The sequence below is a fragment of the Aythya ferina genome, assembly GCF_964211825.1.
Source record: "Aythya ferina genome assembly, chromosome: 23".
Classification (NCBI taxonomy): domain Eukaryota; kingdom Metazoa; phylum Chordata; class Aves; order Anseriformes; family Anatidae; genus Aythya; species Aythya ferina.
Genome location: NC_140321.1, coordinates 5,737,184 through 5,759,795, shown reverse-complemented (window position 1 = coordinate 5,759,795; position 22,612 = coordinate 5,737,184). Strand labels below are relative to the sequence as shown.

At 41.8% G+C, this 22,612-nt stretch overlaps 1 protein-coding gene across 10 annotated transcripts in view; it reads right to left on the bottom strand.

Moving 5' to 3' along the window:
* Positions 1–19,426, bottom strand: part of IKZF3 (IKAROS family zinc finger 3) — a 36,163-nt gene extending 16,737 nt beyond the window's left edge. The window contains exons 1-4 of one of the 10 annotated variants that reach the window (XM_084496046.1): positions 19,349–19,426; positions 14,269–14,322; positions 12,980–13,090; positions 403–660 (exon numbers count right to left, since the gene is read on the bottom strand). In XM_084496046.1, coding sequence (XP_084352172.1) covers positions 403–660; positions 12,980–13,090; positions 14,269–14,322; positions 19,349–19,355 — 430 coding nt within the window. In that variant the 5' untranslated portion in view covers positions 19,356–19,426. Of the gene's footprint in view, positions 1–402; positions 661–12,979; positions 13,091–14,268; positions 14,323–14,579; positions 14,830–17,032; positions 18,461–18,481; positions 19,030–19,058; positions 19,288–19,348 lie in introns of those variants that run through there. The other 9 variants (XM_084496048.1, XM_084496050.1, XM_084496049.1 and 6 more) reach the window with 9 other exon arrangements.
* Positions 19,427–22,612: the final 3,186 nt, after the last annotated feature.

Here is a 22,612-nt window from a genome sequence, read left to right as displayed (position 1 = left end):
AAAAAGAAGTCTTATCTCACTGCAGGTCAAAATCTACGATGCTCGTTGGTTTGTTGCCAAAGTAAAGCACAAAGAGAAATACAGCACACAGACTGGAAATGGCAGCACAAAACCAATCTACCTTGTGTTTTGTGGCTGACACAATTAAACAACATAGTGCCTTTCATCCAAAATTCTTAAAATGCCTCACAAATTTGCGTTTACTAATACCGAATCCCAATAGGAAGAAAGGTGGGTGAAGTGAGGCACAGAAAAGTGAGTAACTTGCCAGAGATCACACGCGGAGTCAGGGACAGAACAAGGAAATCCCAATTTTGGTAACCTTTTCTAAAAATAGTCTACATTACAAATTGTTATCCTGTCAGTATTGAGCTCTTGCAAGAATAATATAGGGATATTTACCAGTGTGGCTACGCTTATGAACCATCAAGACATTGAGGCTAATGCAGGCTAATCCACAGATATCACAATTCATTTTTCCACTAGCTGGCCTGATGTTGTCATATGAACCAGAATGTCTTTCCAGTTTAATGCTTTCATATTCGTTATATTCTCTGGGATAGGTGTAAGGTATTTCAGATTCTTCTGGGTTTTCCATAGGCTCTGAATTTAAAGCACTCTCCTCTCTGTCACTGTATTCACCTTTCACTTTAACATCATCTGCAGGTAAAACAAAGCACACAAATCAAGAAAATGATCATTTCAGATACCATGAAGTCTCTTTAAAAAATTACCAAAAATTACATAAAATTACATCAATAATTTCCTTACAGTTTTACGGAAACTCACAGAGATAAAAAAAAATGCAGTTAAGACGTGAATCTTCATAGGTCATATACGCATAGTGATACTCACAATGAGATAACCTTTAAAAATATTGACCTATTTATTATTACCTTTGATGGATAACTTCCTTCTGCAGATTACAAAAGCATAGTACAGGACAAACTTCTGTTCTTGCAATTACAGGGTACTATTCAGAATATAAAATAAAGTACTTGTTTCTACATCTGGCCATTAGCCTACAGAAATGAGTGCCACAAGATTTTCCTATGAATTGGAAATACAGAAAGACATGTTAAAAGGGATACTTGTAACTTCCTGTGGAACTTTCAAGCATGCCTAAAAAAAGTCTGATCCAGTAAGACCCTGAGTTTCCCATGGTAAAGATTCTCATCAATTAATCCCAATCAGTAATCTGAATCTTCACTTGCAATTGCAATTTTTATCGAAAGATCTCAAATGTTTCGAGAAGCATTCGATAATCCTGATACCCGTATTGAAGACTGCTGTATGAGTAAAACCAGTAAAGGTAGTAAAGATTGCCTGATAAATAAATATAATGCAGAAATGTTACAAGATTCGTCCAAAGTCACATTGCAAGCACACAGCAAAGACCACGAAGACTCCTGAAGACCAACATCCACGGCCCTGAGTAGGTTCCTGAACCTGCTGCTGTGTCCAGAGAAAACTCTGGAATCAAAGGCATCGCCTCATATTAATGCAACTTCACGACAAGAGAAGAATGGAACAAGTAGCTAATAATTTACTAACAATAATGTTCCCATGAAAAAATATCAGCAAATGGCTCGCACTACATAAACTGCTAATGATTCCTAACTATTGCTGAATTTCTTTTCTGCTATTAACTCCAGCATTACCAGCACGCTCATTAAAATCCTTACTAATTGATGGGGCAGCCTTTTTTTCTGCTTGAAGTGGACTTCTCTATCTAGATAGGAGCTGGGTTATGGCTGAAACTTGAGTTATGCCTCAAGCTACTAAGTGAAGAAAAGCATTAAGAGATAAAATACATTGTTTCCTGTTTGAAAGTATTGTTCTCATGGGCACCTGCTCCTCTCTCAGACTGAGGGTTAGACAGTTAAATATGGCATTTAATCACTTGTCCTTTCTCCAAAGTACAGAACATGGACTGCTGAATATGTATTAGCTCCGGTTCTGAGTAATAAACCACATCAAATGCTGAGAACAAACAATGGGTGACAGCAAAAATGAGGTGGCAACATAAAAGCAAGCACTGAAAAATAAAAATCTGGCAGCCAATACTTTCACGCAATCAAAATTTTCAACAATATTTTGGTGATAACATCGCTCCTCTAGCCTTGATGCTTGCACTGAGCCCAGCCGATCTATCTTACTCTGGGCTAAAGTGAATGGAAGGGGGGGGGGAAACAGGTGGGTGATCATTGCTTCATCCCATGCAAGAACCCACACAAGGGTAGAAAACTCCAGGAGATTCCTTTTAGTGCCCTCCCCAGACGGTGACACCCACAGGAGGATTTTTTCCCCCATATCATGTGTTTTTATCCCCTTGTCCTAGACGTTTTTTGAAGTTCTGCGTTGGGACTGACTGCCCCAGCCCCAGGAGGGCTCACACAGGTTTGGGGGTTTGTTCTGAGGCTCCCATGGAGGCTTCACCTCCCAATGTGCCATGTCCAACCGCATCTGCTGCCCTGTTTCACGTCCCAAGTCCCCCTTCCACTGGAATGGGGCTTCCTCTGCTGCCAGATTCACACCTGAGGTTGGAAGATCCCACTCTCTCAGAATTAGTTTAAGCATCAACTTCCATCACTCCAAGGAAAATCTATTGCTGGTTGCTGAAAGCAGCTTTCAACAGAGACGCTTTTCCAAAAAAAATGAGTTGTTCACCCCCATCTCCGCCCCCCAGCAGGAGACAGCTCCAAAATAATTTGCTACATCCTGCGCAGAATGGTAAAAGGAAGCGCACGCTGCAGCTGCACCTTGGTGGTGCTTTCAGACACAATTTCAATTCCCACTTTCTATTTAACGTCTCACCTTTCGTCTGCATTAAATGTGATGGCTTAGCAGTGGAGGACTAGCCGTAACCTCCTATTGAGCAGACTTCTCTACCGTTTTCTACCGTTTCTCACCACAAGTTCACAGCTCACAACTTTTCACTCTTGTACCGAGTTACGTTCCTGCTCACGACGCACGAGCGCTGCGATCCCCATGGCAAGCACTTGCTGACTGCCACACGCTGGGCATCCTATGGTTCCGCTGCGGAAAATAATTGCCTCTGCATTTTCCATGCTGCATGTTGGCTGCTTGCAATGCATTTGTTTTCTTACAGTAACAGGGAAGGGTGCACCTGAGCCCTTACCAAGGCTTTTCCACCACTGCCTCCCCCTGCAAGCAGCGGTGTCTCTCCAGCTGTCAGCGATATCCCACCAAAGCTCGAGCGCGTTTCAGTTTGCATGTAGGCGTTTAAAGAACCTCAACGGAAAAATTCACCTTCTGGTGACTGAGAGCAGACAGCAGAAGCCACTAAGGAAGAGGGTTTTTTTAAAAAAAAAATCAAGCAAGGGTTAAGAAGTGTTGGAATTTTTCTATCCTAAGACACTCGTTAGCGGTCAGAGGCTTCCCTGCCAGGCTGGGAGCAGCCAGCCATGCAGAAGAAAACTGGTGCAAAGCAGCCCAGGGAAAAGATGGGTGAGTTTGGGTCTGCCCAAAATTAACCAAGTGGTTGCCGTGGTCTGAAGCAAGCAAATTCTTTTTTCAGCCCTGGCTGTTGCTCTGCGTGCTGGCAGGCAGAGGCAATTGTGTGAGATAGGAGACTGGCAGAAGTGTGAAAAGGTTTGGGTCTGTCACTTAAAGATCGTATCAACAGATTTGAATGAAATGAGGGAGTTTCCAGGCTGGTCCTCCTTAAGCAAGAGGAATGCAACTGTAACATCAAGCAGAAAAGGGATAATGAAGTGTGGAAAAACAGGAGTATCCTTAACAATCCTTAACAAACTTCCCCAGGTTGAAAAAAGCACTGATATTATCTCTTCTATGCTTGGGAAAGTAAAGAAGTTGTAAGAGGAAAAACTATTCATGGTGTCCAACACAGGTAACTATTTTTCTTGAGGCAGTTCATGAAGGTAATACATACTGCAGGAAAAAAAAAAAAAAAAGAAAAAAAAAAGAAGTTGTAGATTTTACACAACAAAGTACCAGGGTGATGTGTTAAGGCTGATGCACATGGTTTCATTTCCTGGGGAGATGATTACAAGATGAAAGACATACTCCAGAGTAATATTTTTGTTTCACCTGAAACACTGTAAAAACAATGGGTTCTGGAAAAAATCCAAAATAAAGCTGTGGTGGCAACTTCAGACTGAGTCACCGCATGAGCAGTGCTTGTATACGTTCTATAAAACGCAAGAATAAAAAAAAAGTCAATAACTGCAAACAATTAAGACAAGCTAGAGCGCTATCTTAGCTGTTCTGTCTAAGAGGGAGTCTCTGAAGGACATCCCCCTCCTCACCAATGCCCCCCCCCATATTTAATCCAAGACTTTGGCATCAAATATTGGGAAAAAAAAAAATAAAAAATGTGAGTTTTGTACTGTTGTTAAGCAAAGTTTGCCAGAAGTGTTATGAAAACCACAAAGAATAAAAACCAGAAGCTATTAAAGACAACAGCACAAAAGGGTGATGTTGCTCAAGTGTTTTACAAGGAGTGGGGTCATAATCATGAAATCCTCAGCACATGCAAAAAGTCAACTGGATAACAAAGAAACTTAATCATCTTAATGTGGCATTTTAATGATGCTGCTGATTTGCTATGCCAATTCAGAGATAATGAGCCCCTAATGCTACAGATGTTCAGCCAGACTAAAGAAAAAAATGAAAAAAAGAAAAGCTTTTCTTGTATGCCATTTCCTAACTATCCAATTAAACAAATTGTGAAAGCATATAAATAGTTTACCAGGTTTTGACAGCTGTTAATAGGATTCAGATGCTGAAGAACAAGAAGGGCGTCTATATGTGCATGTACTGAAGGATTCTTGTGACTACCTGGATTTGACAGGTATTAACCAATGATTCATCACTGTTATCTCCACAAATCGTCCCCAGAAATAGCAGTACGAAACCCAAACGTACACATACTAGAGTCTGTCCCCTCCCAGAACGTGAGATTCCTTTACCTAAAGCAGCTTGAAGCACAACAGCCATACACTGTGAAACTGAAAAGGTCAGTGGAGTTTCCAAAGTCAAGTCAGAATCCTGCAAATTTACGAAAAACACCTCTACAATGGAATTAATGCAACGTGGGGGAAGATGTGTTATCAAGAAAAAGAAAAAAACATATTCCTGAATGAATATAAAGAGAGGTTTGCAGTACTTCCAACGAATTATAAACTGAACATCAATGTTATACCTAAGTACCTAAGTGTTTTTTTTGTCCTTAAATTATACATTACATACACATTGAAAATGTGGGGACTGTGAGCAATGGAGAGTTATAAAACATAACAGGAACATCAGACCATTAGTTTTTTTTTTTTTTTTTTACTAGAGGCAACACAGTCAGAGGCTAAGCAACTTTCCTACATGTTTTTCTGATACCATTGCAGACATCAGTTCTAGGGACCAGAAAGGAGCTCAAGGCGTTGGGGCCTGACCTGGCTCTGCTGCCAGGGCACCCTTCTGCCACTACTGGCCAAGGCTCTAAAATCCCAGGTACTGCGCCCACTGCTTCTACAGCACACTGGAAATCCATAGGATTCACTTCCTCGACTCACCAAAAATTATTCCTTGGACACAGTGGCTTTGATTTGATCTCTGTCTCCTCCAGCATTTTCTTGGTGCTGCTGTTCTGCGTCCGTTTTGAATAAAAAGCAAGCACCTATTTTGTTGAGATATACAGCATACTTGAGGGGGTAATTCCTAAATGAACCCGTGCAGAATGCACCTGGTGGAAATCTCACTTCTAAAAATAGGAGAGAAACTTTCATAATTCCCCTTTGTGGAGAGCACGCGCTATGGTAATGAGTTTCCTTGTTTTTATTGTGACTTGCAACAAAAATAGAAACAAATCAAATTGAAATGCAGCACTGAGAATTGGGAAAAAAAATAAATAAATCAGGCATTGTTTCCCAAGCATTTGGATATGTATTTTCTACTTCATTAATACCAATGTCTTTCTATTGTCAAAACACAATATAATTTATGTAGTTACATAATTAATTACGATTATTTTTTTTAAATGCACATCTCCAAACTCATGTGAGCCAGGACACTTGAATTAAATAATTGCTTCTTCAAGCACCTTATTCAAACATATACTAGTATTTTTCCTATGAATCTATCTTCCTATACAAGTCTATAATATCTATAACCTCATAATTGATATTTCCCATCTATTACCAACTTTTTGCCCAATAATAATCTAGTGTTTCTTTAGGGGTTTTGTTGAAAAGACCACTGAAATATGTTAAAATTAGACTAACAAAAATACTGATAAAGGAAAAATCCAAAACCGAGTTCTTCCAAACCTGGAGATAAACAGGACAACAGCCCAGCAGCACCACACAGCACTAGGCCAGGGTTTAAGGAAGGAAGTGAAAAATAATGCATTTAACTGACACTACAAAGAGAATTTGGGGAAGCAGAATGTTATTACCTGAGGCAACATGGCTGGGGGATAGGAAACTATGCTAAAACTAGCATGAATTTTATTCATTTATTTTTTAAATTAACGTAAGTGTCAGTAGCTTGCTGTTTTCCTCAATTGCCTGTACCCACAGTGCTGCCCAGGAGCACAGAGCACTGAATCAGAGGGAACAGCATCCCACATTCCAGGGTCTACCAGTGCCCAGATTTTCCAGTCTCTCTCAGATGAATTTTGTTTCGCTTATGACACCTGTTAAACATTATCCTTCCAAACCTTAGGGTATTTAAAGCCTCCCTCTGAAAAAGAAAAAAAAAAAAAAACCACAGAAGATGAAACTGAGTTCTTCTCTTACAGTTAGATAAGATCACTCATAGAAAACATTTCTAAAATTACAATTCCTAAAGTCCAGAAACCCAGATACAATCACAACCGTTAAATCAGACTTCAATTAGACAGTTAATCAGAGAACATCTGGACCTAACAGTCAGACTGAAAAAGGCCACATGTTAAATTCAGATAATCGCCTTCATTAGTTATATCAAGGGACCTATTACTAATATGACCACTCAGGCATGATCACCTCTGGTCAACTGCTTTTTCAAATGAACTTCAAATCTGAACTTCAAATCTTTAAACCATATTTTTATTTAGCTTTTTGAATTCATCTCCCAGAAGTCTTCGTTACAATGTGGCGCTGTCTTACATTTGATACTAGAAAAAAATGATATCATACAACAATTTGAAAACCAGGGAAATCTGTGATAAATATCAGCAGAGCTTTTACACCTACAAACTGAAGACAGGAGCTTGTTTCAGATGTTGCTCAAAAACCTCAAACAACACAACTGTCACAAAACCAATTGTAATGGTTTGATTCAACTACAAAAAAAAAAAAAAAATCTAGCAGTAAAGAGCCTGGATTCTAAGACTTGAGCTTTAGACCATAAATACTCTCTCTCCAAATCAATATTTCTATAGGTAAATGCTAAGATTTCACTTTTAGCCTCATCTTCTGCAGAACCTTGTGCACCCCTGTGCTCCCTCAGGAAGATTCAAAATCAATCCTGTTTGGCAGAGGGGAAAGTTTCACAGAATTATGGAGTTTTGGCAGTTGGCCCTGTTGGTCGCAGGGGCCAGGAGCAGGAGCAGGCGCAGCTCAGAGCCCTGCAGAAGCGAGCGGTGTGGACACACTCAGCAGGAACGCCTGGAACCAAGCTTGGAATGAAAAAAAGTTCGTAACAGCTCCTGCAGGTCAGCAGCAGAAACCAAAACAGGAACAAGAGCTGAAGCCCATAAACACGGTGTGAGGGGAGATGGTGTTGACAACACGGAAAAGCTAGCTTGAGGTACCAGAAGTAAAATATGGTGTTGAGCACACGGTGCAGACTCTGCAAAAATCGGCTGAAAGCCAGCCAGCAGCAAGACACAAACCCAGTGGAAACAGAGCTTCATCAATTCCGACGCTCATGGAACTGCTCGCTGCATTTTAGCCAAGTTTTGATTCTTGTGGATTTATTTTTGTCCGATACTTTTCCAGCAGCACAAATAGTAGTAAACCTGCCCATTAAACTCCCACTTTTTGTGCCAAATGAGCAGCCTAGTCTGGGGGCAAAACATGAGTCATCTTAATTAATTAATTTCCTTTCCACCAGACCATATTTCTAAAAATAGATGATTTTCTGCAATGACATTTGAGTTCCTAGGGCCGTTTGCCTTGCCCTCGCTTATTTACTGATACACATGGAGGCGGCGGGGGGAGCCACAACTCACCTACCCTGGACTAGATTTTGGTTTAATGCTGAAAGAGTTAAGTATTTCTCTCTCCTTTAATTTCAAATAATTATTTGGTGTGAAATGGAGATGCACATTGTACAAGAAATGAAGAAAGATACACTTTAAAGAGCTAGGGAAAGGAGTCCATAACCTACTGAATAACGCTGTGTGTCCATTCTCCTTCCGGACTGCCTCATCTGAGAGCTCACACTGCTCACCAAGATATCTCAAAATCGAATTCTACTTTCTGCTAACTGTAACGGGTTAATAACAATAAGAAATAGCTGCACTTTTCCAACGACTTGGCAGCCATCGGAATACCGGAGTTCGCCTCCCTCTGTCCCAGCTCTCCAGGTGCAGGGCGGCGTGAGCCGACGTCAGTCACCTGCAGGCTGCGGTGACACCGAGCTGATGTCACCAAACGTGCCCAGCAGCATCCCCGCTGCTGCTCGTACAGTACCACGGGGCTGCGACAAAAGTCGAGAGGATCTTTTGTCGATAACGCCGAGCCGCGGCTTTCAGTTCAGGCAGAGCCACGGCAGCAGAGCCCTGACACAGTTAAGCGGCACAGCCTCCTTGCCGGGTTTTAACACTTACAGAAATCCCCTGTTAAGTGAACTTCTGCAGCAGAGCACCGCTGATGTTGTGAGATAACCCTTGAGTCCCATGAGCGGCAGGGCTCGATCTAGGCTTGGGAGATGTAATATTCTGATAAAAAACGGCACTTCCTTTTCAGGCAGATAAGTGCGTGTGCTCGCAGCACCGCTGGAACCTCAGTGCGCGCCGAGGCGAGGGTTTGTCATCCTCTCCTGTCTCACTCCAGCCTTTTAACCGCCCCCCTTCGCACACCTAAATGCAGCAGCAATTAGCATCCATAAACCACAAGTGTGGCTTCTATTTCTTTTCATTTCACAACCATGAAAGCTAGCTAACATTTGTAATGCCGAAAAGTTGCCTGCCTCAGAGGAGGGAATCAAGACATAATTAAACACTTGTGCCTGACTGTGCCTCCCAGAGGCAGGAATGCACCTTTTAAAGTGAATTTTTCAACTGAGGACTCTTCAACTTTGGCCACTGAAGGTAGTGGTGACGGGGCGCATAAAGGAACAAGGGAAATTAATGCTTCCCCCATGTATCTGCCTCGCTGCTTGTCTCTTTTCTGACTAGATACAGGAAGCACCATGGGAACGGGGTATTTTTATGGTTGCGGGCAAGCATGCACCATGTGCACCACAGCATGCAGCTTCAATTCCCTTGAGGCAAAAAAAAAAAAAAAAAAAAAAAAAGGTTTTTTCTTTCCTTTTTTTTTTCTTTCTTTTTGTTCTCCATCAAGCTTTTAATTAACATACTACTGTAGCCTTCTGCCTGCTTGCCCTGTATTTAGCAGGCATGGCAGCTGAAGGCCTTTTAGAAAGGGTGTATCGCAGGACAAGTCGCGTTGTGTTCAGTGAATGGCCCTCACTGTGGCAGCATTGACACACGACCATGTCAGCCAGCCTGTTTGCATGTGCTCAGAGAAGTACGAACATGGAACTACTTGCTGCAAAAGCGGATTTTCTTACACCAAAAAGAGCACCAGTCGTGCTGACATTTCAGCCCTACACACAAGTTTACTTACTGCATTCAGGAAATTTCTGTAGCCTTTTTAAAGGATCACAGTATCACTTTCTGTGGACCTAACATAAAAGGCACCACCAAATTAGAGACAGACAACATCTAGATTTGACCAGTCTCCATCTCCTGTTTGAAGTCTCAGAGTAAGTCCCCACAATGTATTTAAAGACTGTCATCCATTAATAACACAGGCTTCACAGAAAAACTGTGCAGTCTAAGAAACTGGATGATTACCACTTACTACGAATGCTTACCGAAAGAAAAAAATGCTTAATGAACAAAAAAACAAGCATTATAGCCAAATATTAAGGTGGTGAGAAGCAGACTTCTGAAAAAAAATTTAAAAAAAAAATGAAAAAAAGAGTTTTCTGTGTTGTGGGCCATCATCAATGGTGAACTGTGAAAGACTGAAGTGGAACTGCTCACTCACAAAAGGAAGGGATCATGGACACCGTGATTAACATTTATGAGAACCACACATTGTGTGTTATTTCTCTTCAAATCTGATATGTAATGAGAGCGTTAGTGTTTGCACCAGGCAACGTGCCAAACGGCAGAGGTGTTTTTTAGGCAGGGCATAATCTATTTCCCAAAAGCCACCACGGATACTGACAATATTTCTGTTCTGTGATTCTGGAGAATACTATATATTCACTTTTAGCAGGGTTAGTGATCCCCGAAAGATAATACTCCCACCAGGGCAGTACTGTCAGAGTGCGGTTTCACTTATCTGGAACTCAGACAGATACTTACTGACCCACAAGGACTGCTCAGTGACTAACATAGCTGTTACTGTCAAACTGCAACAGCAAGACATGGAAGCCAAGATTATTCGTGAACTTCAGCATCCAGCAGCAACCGGACTGGCACTGGGCTTTAGGAGAAATTTAACTGCACCTACTGATGTTTGCACTGCCCACAGCACTAGTGCAGCACGCTTAAATATTTAAGATTTATTGTGCTTTCAGTATCAGAATGATTGTAGAGAAACGCATGTGAATCAATGAAGTAAACATTAGAAGTGTTTAGTTTTGTGCCATTTTACACTGATATACTGTAGCTTTTTTTTGTTTGTTTGTTTTTGACATTTAAAGGAGTTTTCTCCCAGCAATTATCTCCTCATTCCTGTACTGAGAATTGCAGAATGGAGCACAGAGGTACCAAGTGGATTCATACTTACTGTATAATGTGAATAAACACTAAAGGTGAAGGAGTATCAAAGAATGAACTGATGCTCTATTGACATTTATAACCTTGTCTTTGAGAGGATGGACAGGCACTGGAACAGGCTCCCCAGGGCAGAGGTCATGGCATCAAGCTGCTGGATTTTGGATTGTCCAAAGAACATTTGGACAATGATCTTGGACATAGGGGCTGGGTTTTGGGTGGTCCTGTGCAGATCCAGGAGCTGGACCCGATATTCCTTGTGGGTCCTTTCCCACTTGGGATATTCTGTGATCTATGAAATCACGTAAAGGATAGACAAATATGTGGACTATGGCTGTGATCATTTCATCAGCTAGGGGATCTGAAAGAGATGTCAGATGCCCTGGATGTAGAAAAGGCTCAAGCCTTCCACGTTCTGTGGCTAAAAACATTAAACTTCTCTTTTTAGGGTAAGCAGAGCAGAACTCACCTGCCCAAGCTAGATTCTACAATGCAGGCATCTATATACTAAGCTTTTGCTGGCTCTAAGTGGAGTCCTGACAAGCAGCAGCTGCTCTGGGGACACCAGGCACTTCATCCTAAGGCAGGCAGACAGATTTGGTCAGAAACCTGCATGCTCCTTCCATTGACTGTCAAGAAAAGCCAGATACTGGTCCACTTCAACACCAGTGCTGTCTGTACACACCTAAGTGAGATTAATTTCACCCTCTGCACAGCCACTTCTGCTAGTGCAGTACTCCCTTGAGTGCTTTATGTTGTTTGGTACTTGCTATTTTGTAAATAAATGTTTAATCTTTAATAACGTGGAAGCCTGAAACCTGAACATTTCACTGCAGTCCAAAACAAAGTCATCACATTTATGTTACAGGGAACAACCAGGTTACTTGGGCAACCAAAACAGAGGCAATCCTTTAGTGATTTACTTGATTTATGTGATACGTGAACCCTACCTCAAAACTACTAACCAAAGCCACAAACATAATTCGTCTTGACACTGCTGTGGTGCCATGGACATGCTGTACTTGAAAGGCAGCATGAAACTGGCAAAACAATGCATGTCTTTTCCTCAGTGTATGTACACCACATCCTCTACCAGGCAACATTTTTCACTGTTTGTGGTTGAGACCTGGCATAAATGAACATGCTCAGCTCACTGGCAGGAATGTTTATTAATGCTGTGATTTTATGAGCTGCTTGATCAAGGAGGAAATTCAAGGTCTCTCACTCTATCTGTACGTAATATACAAAAACACACAAATTCCAAGAGCCTGTAAGATTGCCTTAAGTCCAGGAGCTGTTTATCTTATATCTAGTAAGAGAAGAGGCCCTACTAGTTTTTAAAGATACACAGAAGTATGCCTTTATGCAGGACCTCTTAGATTAGAAATAGCACGCATTGTTTTAGTATTTTACTCATACCTGTGTCTTGGTTCAGAGTTGTATAGGAAGTATTTACTGCTTGACCTAAATGATTAACTTGGTAAACTGACCAACCTTCTCTTCACCCCTGGTTTTAAGCAGGAGATTACTTCTAGTTTTAAATTCTACAGGGCTGAGTTTTCCTATGAACTTGAAATAACATGTCCTTTCTTTCAAAAAAAAGAAAAAAAGCTGTCATGTAGCTTAACAATATTTATTAAAAGCACTAGCCTAATGCACACATTTGTCATATGCAAACTACTTTTAAGAGTTCACGTGCTAAAACACACACTAAACGAGGTCACCATATGCACAAGCTTTTTTTTTTTTCCTTGCTATCCATATTTCATAGATGCTGTATAAGTGGCCTTTCTAAAATGCATGTAAGGTTCCCTGATGGTTGTTCCTCCTTTAGAGCACGTTAAAATGCTCTGAACTAATTGTACCATTATTTCATTTACAGACATGCAGGCAAAACAGAGCTATCATACAGAATAAACTTTGTAATTACTCTCACAGCATAATCAGATGAATAAAAAGAAACCATAACTATTATTATTCATAATTCAGTCCCCACTTTACCTCCTGCTTCTTCATTAGACTGATTGAGTTCCTTCATATCTTCTACGTTTTCCATACTTTCCATTTCCTGGGATTTGTTCAGATTACAGTCTGTCAAAACTTCCTGTCCTTCTGAAACAAGCAAATTGTTAAAAACAGTAACTATCAACGCTCCATTATTTCCAAGTTATTGCCTCTCAGTATCTGCAAACTCCCAATATTGGTTCCAGTACTCACAATGCTCTTCTTACAGATGCGCTTGCTGCAATTTCACTGAGCGGATTTGTTGCTGGAAATCATACACAAACTCTCACACAGAGTATGCACCTTTAAGTCCTGAACTTTTTCTCCAATTTAACTATTCCAGACATTGTCCCAAATAAGAACAAAACAGCAATGACTTTGCAGATAACTCAATATATTCTATTCTACTAACTGCTGCTAACAGGTAAGCAAGCAAGTTCTTCAGAGCATGCAAGAGGAATTACAGCTCTACTTTGTTCATCAAGGGCAAAATATTATTCACTCTGGCCCCAGTCCAGGAAACTGCCACTTCAAATCCAACTGCACTTCTCAGCTTATTGCACATATCTTTTGAAATATCAACATTATCAGAAAGTTTTCTGATGATTGCTGTGGCAGCAGTACGTGCCAGTACTGCAAGCCTCTTTTCTCTGGAAGAAAGTCAGATTTTTAACTATAGCAAAATTTATTTGGGTGATTTTTTTTTTTTTTTCAAATAAAGCCTCTTTCATAAAATACATGATACAGACCAGTTTAATGGTAGGTATATTTATTTAAATTTCAGATATATAACTTTAAAAAAAAAAAAACCTGACATTTTCTGTGAACAATCCTGTGAATTTTTAATAAATCAAGCAATTTAAACGGTTACTATCCAACTGTTTAAGTTCATAGCAAAATAAACAATGCTTCTCAAGCTAAATATTACATTGGATCAGATAGAGTTTTATATTTTGATTAGCAAGAAAGTAAAACACTTGTCTAACTCGCACAAAAGGTTTGTTTTCATATTTTCAGAAATGCAGTCAACCAAAAGAATCAAATCATTCTTGCTTCCCTAATCAAAACTTACAACTATACAGTGTTTGTTTTTTTCTTTAGTATCATTTTCCAATATTATACTGAACTTGAAGTTTTATTCCGATGCTAGAATTTACTTTTCCCCTTTAATACCTGTTATGTAGTGTCCTGGGAATATAAACAAGCTGCAAATCTTACAGTTTTCTCCATTTAAAATGAAAGTTTTCAAGAGAGAGTAAAACAATTGAACTTGAACAGTGTAGTACCTGCAGCCATGGGCTGTTCCTGAGTATTACTTAGGTCCATACCAGCCTGTGAATCTGCAAGAGACACAGAAAAGCAATCTGAGTTGCTTAATATTTGTAGAGCCATTCACGACATAGCTAGTAATCTTACAAGTTCCTGGTTTCTTGACTAGAAGCAAAATTGAAAAAGCAAAATTCTCAAAGAAATTACTACTAAATAATTACGTTCCATTGTACACCTTCTTTACATCTTGAGCACTGACTATCACGTGTCCAAAAGTTGGGTTATCTTCTAACTTCAAATACGTATATATATAATGAAAATTATTTACATGTTCAGTTTAGCTTCTCATTTTGCACCCTGTGAGCACAGCATAGTGGTGGTAACTCTACACGAGGTTCTATAAAGCATGAACTACCAGATATTTCCAAATTCCTTTTTCAATAAAAAAGGAAAGACCCTATAATCTTCATAGAATCTAGTTGGTCTAATTCCCACTTGGAAATTCTGGTAGGGATCATGCAACAGGAATGTAAAAAACCTTAAGAGGACTCCAGATGTGGCCTGGTTTCCAGAAGTGCTGAGCACTCAGCAGACCTCTCAGAAGACAACGCAAGCTGCAGATCCGCCCCCCTCCAGTGCCCCCCTCCAGGGTGGCGACTCCAGCTGGGGGCACAGCTCTGACCTGGCCGGATAAGTCTTTACTCAATGCCTTGCTCTCTTGAGATTTCACTGATACCAGAGCTCATTTTCTTAACAGTGGCAAAGCTACCTGCTTCCTTCCCCCTTTCTTTCCTCTCTCTCTTTTTCCTCTTTTTTGCAGATCTGAAAATCGTTTACCATCTTTGTACATAAAAAAGTAATAGCTGCAGGACTCGTAAAATTCATTCCTGACAGTTACATAAGAGAAATGCATATACAGTGGCCGTGAGGTGTTAACCACTAGTGACATTTACCCCATAATTATCTATCTTTACCACCACTACATATGGAACATTTTTGTGGTCTCCACAACGTCAAAGTATAAAGCCCTGTTAACTATGCAGGAAAGAAATCTAGCATCAAATGGGGTTATCCAAAACCTGCATGAACTGAGCATGGACTGAATTGTCCAACAAAATAAAGGCAAGCTCAGAGAAAAAAACAAACAGATCTATCCAACAAAGTTTTTGTTTTATTTTTAACGTTTGGTTTTGTCATCTCCTAAACACAAACATTCAGCTCCCATTTTTTAAGAATGAGTCTAAGAGTTATTGCTCTTATCAAAGAACAGAAACAAAAGGAAAAAAAATTTGAAAAAAAAAAAAAGCCTGTAAGGATGGACCTAGCAATGACCCAAACCATCCAGCAGTAGCCTGAGATCTTCAGGGCACAACTCCTGCCTGAAAACAAGCTGTTAAGCTATTAGCACTTAGGAAATGTGTCCTAAAATTAAATCAGGGCTCCTGCCCTTTCATGCAGATGTAGCATGAATGGAAGCTTTTCATTAAGTTTCTTTCATTAGTGAGAACGTTGTCTTAACTTGTGTCATAAGCAAGGTCATGGAATTAAATAACAAGAAGTTCAAATATTTACTAAGTCTGAATTTAAAAGCTTTAACTATGGGGTTATGAGGTATTTTTATTTGTCTTTGTTTCATTTTATCATACCAGGAAGAGTGAAGTACAAAGAAGCAAATGGACCGATTTATATTGTGAATACTGATGGGGAAACATCAGTAAATACACGGTACACAAACAAAATTCTCCCTGAATTGGTTTTAACCTTACATCAAAATAATACAGATACTTTAATTAAACAAATCCTTGCAACTGTGCAAATAATAGATCTTTAGGCAAGACAATCAAATCCTCAATATTCGGTAACACTTGAACTTGATTTTAATTTCATTCAGAAATCATCTGCAGGAGCCCCGTTTGGCTGGTTAAGCACCGAACTGGCCCAAGCCCTGGGAGTAAGCAAAAAGAGCGCACCCTGCACGGGTGGGGTGGGGGCGTGCTTCAAGATTTGGCAGCAATTCTGCCTTCCAGGGGCTGGCAGAGGGTCTTGAAACCAAAACCTAGAGCCCCGCTGAGGCCGTTTTACTTCAGAGAAACCCGCATCTGTTCCTGTATCAGCAAATTGTTCCAAAAACCACCGCATTCACCAGGATGCCTCCCCAACACGCAGCCTCTCCACTAGGGATGCATCCATGTCTGCAGCCTGCCGGGTGAATTGCACCAGCAGAAGCCTGTGCACGTGGGGCTCGGTGCTACACCCCTAGCAGCCAGCCCCCAGCTGCCCCCAGAGGGTAACGGGCCAGCAAATGGCACTGCCTGAGCCCCACGAGGAGCCCCTGGAAGGGCTCAATGCAGCCAGGACTCAGACACCCACCAGCTTTGTGCAGACATTGTGTATTTATTTACATTTTAAACTGTATAAATTCCTGTCCGTGATGGGCTGCTGGGCAGTACGATCCTTCCAAAGAGAGCAGCCACATACCATACAACATTTCTTGTCCACGGAGAAACATCCCAGTCTTTGTATCACTTTTAAGCCTCAAGAGCCACTCATCTGACCCTGGCTGCTTTATACCAGTCCTAAGACACTTCTCACAGTCTTAGTGGACTCTCAATGGTTAACCTCAGGTCTCTTTCCTGAGTAAAATATTTTCAGCCAGATCCTTCACTGTGTCCCATACGTGTGCTAGAAGGAAAAGGTCTAGGTTACTTCCATCCCTGGTTCTGTACAAAGACCACATTTCTACCGAATGCTCAGAAAAGCACAACATGGGAAATCACTTACACAACACGTTAGTCTTCCCAAGCTTCAAAGAGATCCACTGACTAGGGTGCATGGAAAGGAGATGCTTGTCCCGTGTGTGTTGCAGCTGACGCACAATGTTCATGTACAAAGCAGAAGTAAAATTCATGTGCTTTTGAAACCAATCCTTAGTCATCCTGTGTTCTGCGCCAATAGCCAGAGTGAGCACAAATATTCAAATAGCTTGGTAGAGAAGCATTATGGCATTTCAATAAATAACTGTATTAATGATTTATCCTGGTACTTGACCAATTTATAGAAGTAACGGAACGATCTACCTGTGTTTTAGCCAAACAAAAAGAACTGTAGGCAGCAGAACTGGAGGTATTTCTTGATTTATTATAGCCCTACCTGCGTGCCTGCAAAGTGAAAACTGGGCCATTGCCTTTTTACTGCCAGCTGCATTTTTCAACCCAATAGCAGTGCAAAGGGGACATCTTTTTAAATCCCGTATACTATTAGCCCTTCTACCACAGCATATAGAGCAAACACAGCTATGTTTCCTCCCCTTTTCAGTTTTAAGAGGCAGAAGCAAGCCAAAACAAAACTGTACCAGTCTTGGCCACTGCCTCAAGATCCTCACAGCCCAATCCCTCACAGCTGGCAGCAGAGCCAATGCCTTTGCTGGGGACAGCAGCAAGCCTCTGCCACCCCAGTGCGTTCTTCACCTTCAGCCTACGTTATACTACTAAAGAGAGGAAACCCATCTACTCCTGCCACTGAATGGCCTTCTTCAGCATTTACAGTCTCAACAGCTTTCTGTAAAAAGTATCTGAGCCAAATAAACACTTTACACCTTCAATACTAGGGCCTCTCATACTTCTCTGCACTCAAGCACTATGCACTGTTTGAAATGACAGAGGTAGGTTACATGCACGCATTATTTTGGGAAGAAAACATGATCAGCAGTGTGCAAGTGAGGGTAATATTTTGCCTGAACTGTAGCAATAACCTTCCAAAACCAGCACAGCATCTTCTAGTAATTCAACACACTTATCCCAGCACAACAAATGGAAACGACAGCGAGGGGTCAGTTCTTGTTATCTTTGAGAAAATGAACCAATCATGAAGAGATGTACCCAAGGAAAGAGAGCAGATCTTGGTTTACAGGACCCAGGTCTCAAACACTGACTCTTGCAAGCACCTGTTAGCCAGTCAGCGACCCTACTGAGCATCCTCGCATTGAACGCAGACAGCCAAGGAAAGAAACGTTGCCCCTTTTTCTCAGCGACAAATTTCCCACTGACTTCAGTGCAGCCAAGATTTTACCCAAGACCCACAAAACCAGGGATACGTAGCAGTTATTGTGTCCAGAGGTAGTACAGTATAACGCCATCTTTTACATTAACTACGTCCCTGAATGTAACAACCGTAGACATTAACTGCTCCTCGATCCCCACACGCAGCACCAAAAAACAAAGGATTACTTACACATTCACTCATAAGCGTACCAAAATCAGGGAGATGGAAAGCGACTTCTTAAATTATCACAGTTGCAGTGGCAGAAACAAGCCCGTTTTCTAATCAGACTAAAATTACTGGCACACCTGAAGAGCTTTCCTCTTCCACAGCCATACACAGAGGTCCCAACTCGACCAAGAAAGACACTGAAGCTGCGTTGAGAAGTGCCGAACAGCCAGCAGCCCCTTTCTTTCAGAGTATTAGCTGCTGCTCTCCAGCAGCGTTAACCTCAATGAAGTCAGATTCTACAGAAAGCACTTAAATACAGACAAGCATTTTAAAATCCTTCAGCAAAGAAGAATATGTTTGTAAATAGACAACTGCAACTAATTTCAAATAACCCCAATCCTCAAGTTACTGAGAGCCAGCGGACTCTAAACTCAAGCCTTTAAAACGAGGAGTTGGATTAGTACAGTAAGAACATCCACTTGTGGGGTAGGAAATCGAGCGATATTTTGCAAAGCTTTTTTTTTGCCCGTTAAAAATAACAATAATAATTTTGCTTTTCTTCAAAAGCGAGCCACACTGCAGCCCAAGATTAACTCACAAATCGCTTTTTGCCGGTCCTGAAAGTTACGCGCGTGCTTTACGAGGGAAAAGAAACCAACGCGCCGTTTGATGCGCTAGAAGCTCCAACACCACGAGCCGATAAAGCTCGAAAAGCCAGCTTTAGCATCACGCTCGCTGCTGAAATTTGCTGAAATTAAGGGAAGAGGGGGGAAAGGAAGAAGCCAAAAAAATATAAAAAATAAAACAAAAAGCCTCGTTCGCTTCCTGCGCGATCGCACGGCGCGGGGAGACCTCAGCCCCGGGAGGCACCGCGGGGCCGCTCCTCACCTTCCATGCTCCGGTCGCCGCCGCTCCCGGCTCCCGGTGTGATGGGGCGGGGGGGGGGAGAGGCAGCCCCGGCGGCCTCGCCCCCTGCCGCCGCCCGCGGGCACCGCCACATCCGCCCCGGGGCTCGGCGGACCGAGAGCGGCGCCGGGCGGCGGGGAGCGGAGCCGCCGCGCATCCCCCCCCCCCCCCAGCCCCGGTCCCATGGGGTTGGGTCCTCGGGTGCGGGGATCCCCCTGGTTTTGGGGGATCTGGGGGTGGTTGGGGGCACCGCGATGCTCTGCTGTGCAGGGATGCGTCCCTCTGCCCTTCGGGAAGGGATGTGCTTTGCTTCACCGTTGGAGGTGGTTCCACTGGTGATGGAGCCGTGGCAGGAGCATAGTGCCAGGATGGGGGCCAAGGAGAAAGATGCCAACCTAAAAAGGGTGACATTTCTCAGGCGTGTGCCTGTGATCGCAGCCAGAGGCTCCCACAGCTCCCCAGCCACCCATCCCATCTCAAGCTACCCAACATCTGCCTCCAACTCGCATCCCCATCTGCAAATCACTCAAACAAGGCCACGCTGCTTCCTCCTGCTACAGGGGAAGCCATTTGACATCCCCTCCTGCTGAAACGCCACCAGAGAGATCAGCAGAGCTGTCACCTGCTGTGGAAAGCCCTCAAAAGCACTGCCTAGGAGCTTAGCATTATACGGAGCTTTGTCTTCACGGTCTGCAGCAAGCACCAACACCCAAAACACTGCAGGAAAACTGCTTGTGATTACTTGGTCTAGGTCATCCAAAGGACAATAGTTATTCATATGTAGAGTTTAATAGGGTGACATGGAGCTACTTCACGTTGGCAGACTTCTGACTCATTTCACAGAGCAGGGCAAAGCAGTCTGAGACTTTATTAGAACTGGTGTGGCAACTGCATGCTACGTGATGCCCACACACATGAAAGAGTAACTTCTCCATGTAATTTCCTTTGTGTGTAACTTGGCCTGTTTCTGTTTACACACTGTGTAAGCATGGCAATGAGCTCTCAAAACTGTTAAACAAATGCTGCTTTCTTTACATTACTTGTTAATGGATTGAACTCTTCGGACTATATATTAAAGCTAGCTCACAAGAGAAGATTAATGATTTTGCAACTTGATTGGCTTTTAAACAGCAGTGCTATTGCATCAAGAAAAAACAGGTAACAAAAAATTTGTTTTAGTAAACTAAAGCAAAGATGGATTCCCCTCAAAGTACCCAGGGGATTGTTAAGTTATCATTCTTGCACACCTAATACCGAAGTCTGAAAGGAGGTTCACTCCGCACAAGGAAGTTTGAGGTGTGCCAGGCCAATGCAGCGTTCACTTCATGTGCAAGCTAAGCAGTAGTCATGGCATTTTGATTCAGCAAAAGCCCGGGGTTATTACCAAGAAAAGGCCTCGAGATAATAGCTGGCCTAGATAGCAACTCAGAACAGAACATCAGTGCAAGGTAGTTAGTACCTGGCATGCTTTGGCATCAACACAGTTTGTGTTTGCAGCTTCAAACTCTGAGCCAAAGAGACAGCAGAGAGTGAAAAAGGAAAATAAAAAACTCAAAATACTGCAGATAGCAGGCTCGCTGATGGCTTTCAGTATGACTAAGGCAGGTGTACTTCTGGATCCTTGGAGTTATTGCTGCATCTGTTTACTACAGTTTTCTACTTACTTTGTCACCATTGTGCTTTTTGTAAAAAGAAAAAGAAAAAAACACCATCTCAGCTGTATTTTGAAACTGAGAAATGAGTGTTTGGGGATAAGAAAACTGATGAAGGCTTAGTGTATTTTATTCCCTTACTACATATGTTTTCCACAAAGGGGTCCAGAAATCAGAAATAATACTAATGCAACTGGAGGATTTAGATGTTAATGAAGTGGCAAGTGAGATGGTGAACCAGCCTGATTGCTTGGAAGATACAGAAACCAAGTGTGAATGCAAATTACCATAGCTCTGGTGTGTGATAATTAGGCAGAGACAAGATTCTCTCACTTTGCATTGCAGCAAGGACTGCTTCTTAAATTGGTGCTCCTCCAACACTTCTAAAAAACGTCTGGAAAAGCAACGATAAAAAAGTCATCTGGAATAACCAAGCCCTGTTCTCTACTATTGCAGACAACCCTGTATTCCCCTTCCAGAAGTAGCCATGCCTGTTTAAGGTTTCTTGCTCCCTTAAGTTGCATGCAGGCCCTGGAATCTACTGCTTTGATGATCAGGAGCCTGGTCTTCCACCTTAAAGATTAGAGACAAAATTTGTGATCTGTTTCTCAGAAAAACATCTCTTCAGAGCTCCACACAGGTCTTCCAGATGACCCTGTACTCCTAGAAATCTCTCTACATGCTTCCTGGGATAAAGTATTTGCCTTTTTAATGAGCAAATACCTATCCTCACCATGAATAAGTTTACAATAAATATTTTCCCCCTTTTCTAACATTATCTTCCCCCTAGGCAGGGGGGAAGCAACTATTAGCACAAATACCAGGTAACAAATACATGGACTTCACATTCAGTCCTATCGAATCTGTCTCTACCGTTACCATGTCCTTCAAGCTAACTTTGTTTTGTTTTTCCTGAGGTTTACAAACCTGTAATGGCAATTTATCAGTCTGACTTAGAAATATCAGACCCCGAAAGGAATGACTCATTTGACTAAAGATTCAGACCAGGAGCCTGAGTTTATAAAGATTGAAGAATGCAGAAAATTCTTCATAGTAAAGATAATCCTTTATAGTTAACAATAGTTAACAAGCCAGGTAGTGAAGGGCTGTGTAGGACAGTTACATGTCAGTAGGGTAAAAACATCCTTAGGAAGAGAGGATGTTCAGACGAAAATAGGACTAGCTCATAGCAGACACGTTAAAAACTGAATCATTATGCTTATACAGCACAAGCATGAAATGTTAACTTTGAGTAAAACTGAAAACATTCAACACACGGGAACGTTGGATCTTTTGAGGTGGTCCTAGCTATAAACTGTTCAGCAGCTCAAGGAAATTAAGAATGAAAACCCTGACATAGTTATTATACCTTAAAGAACCAGCTGAGAGTTCATGTGTCGGTCTAATGAAGAGCAAAGCACAGTCACTCCCCTTCAAAGAGAGAAATGAAATGGTGAAGCAGGGCATGCATTTGGTAGGGCAAGAAGCCTTGCTAGACATGAAGTGAAGGGGACGCTATTTTCAAGTAACACCAGGCTTGAGAAAAAGTATTTTCCATTAATAATTTGAGATTTTTTTTTCCCACATTTTCATG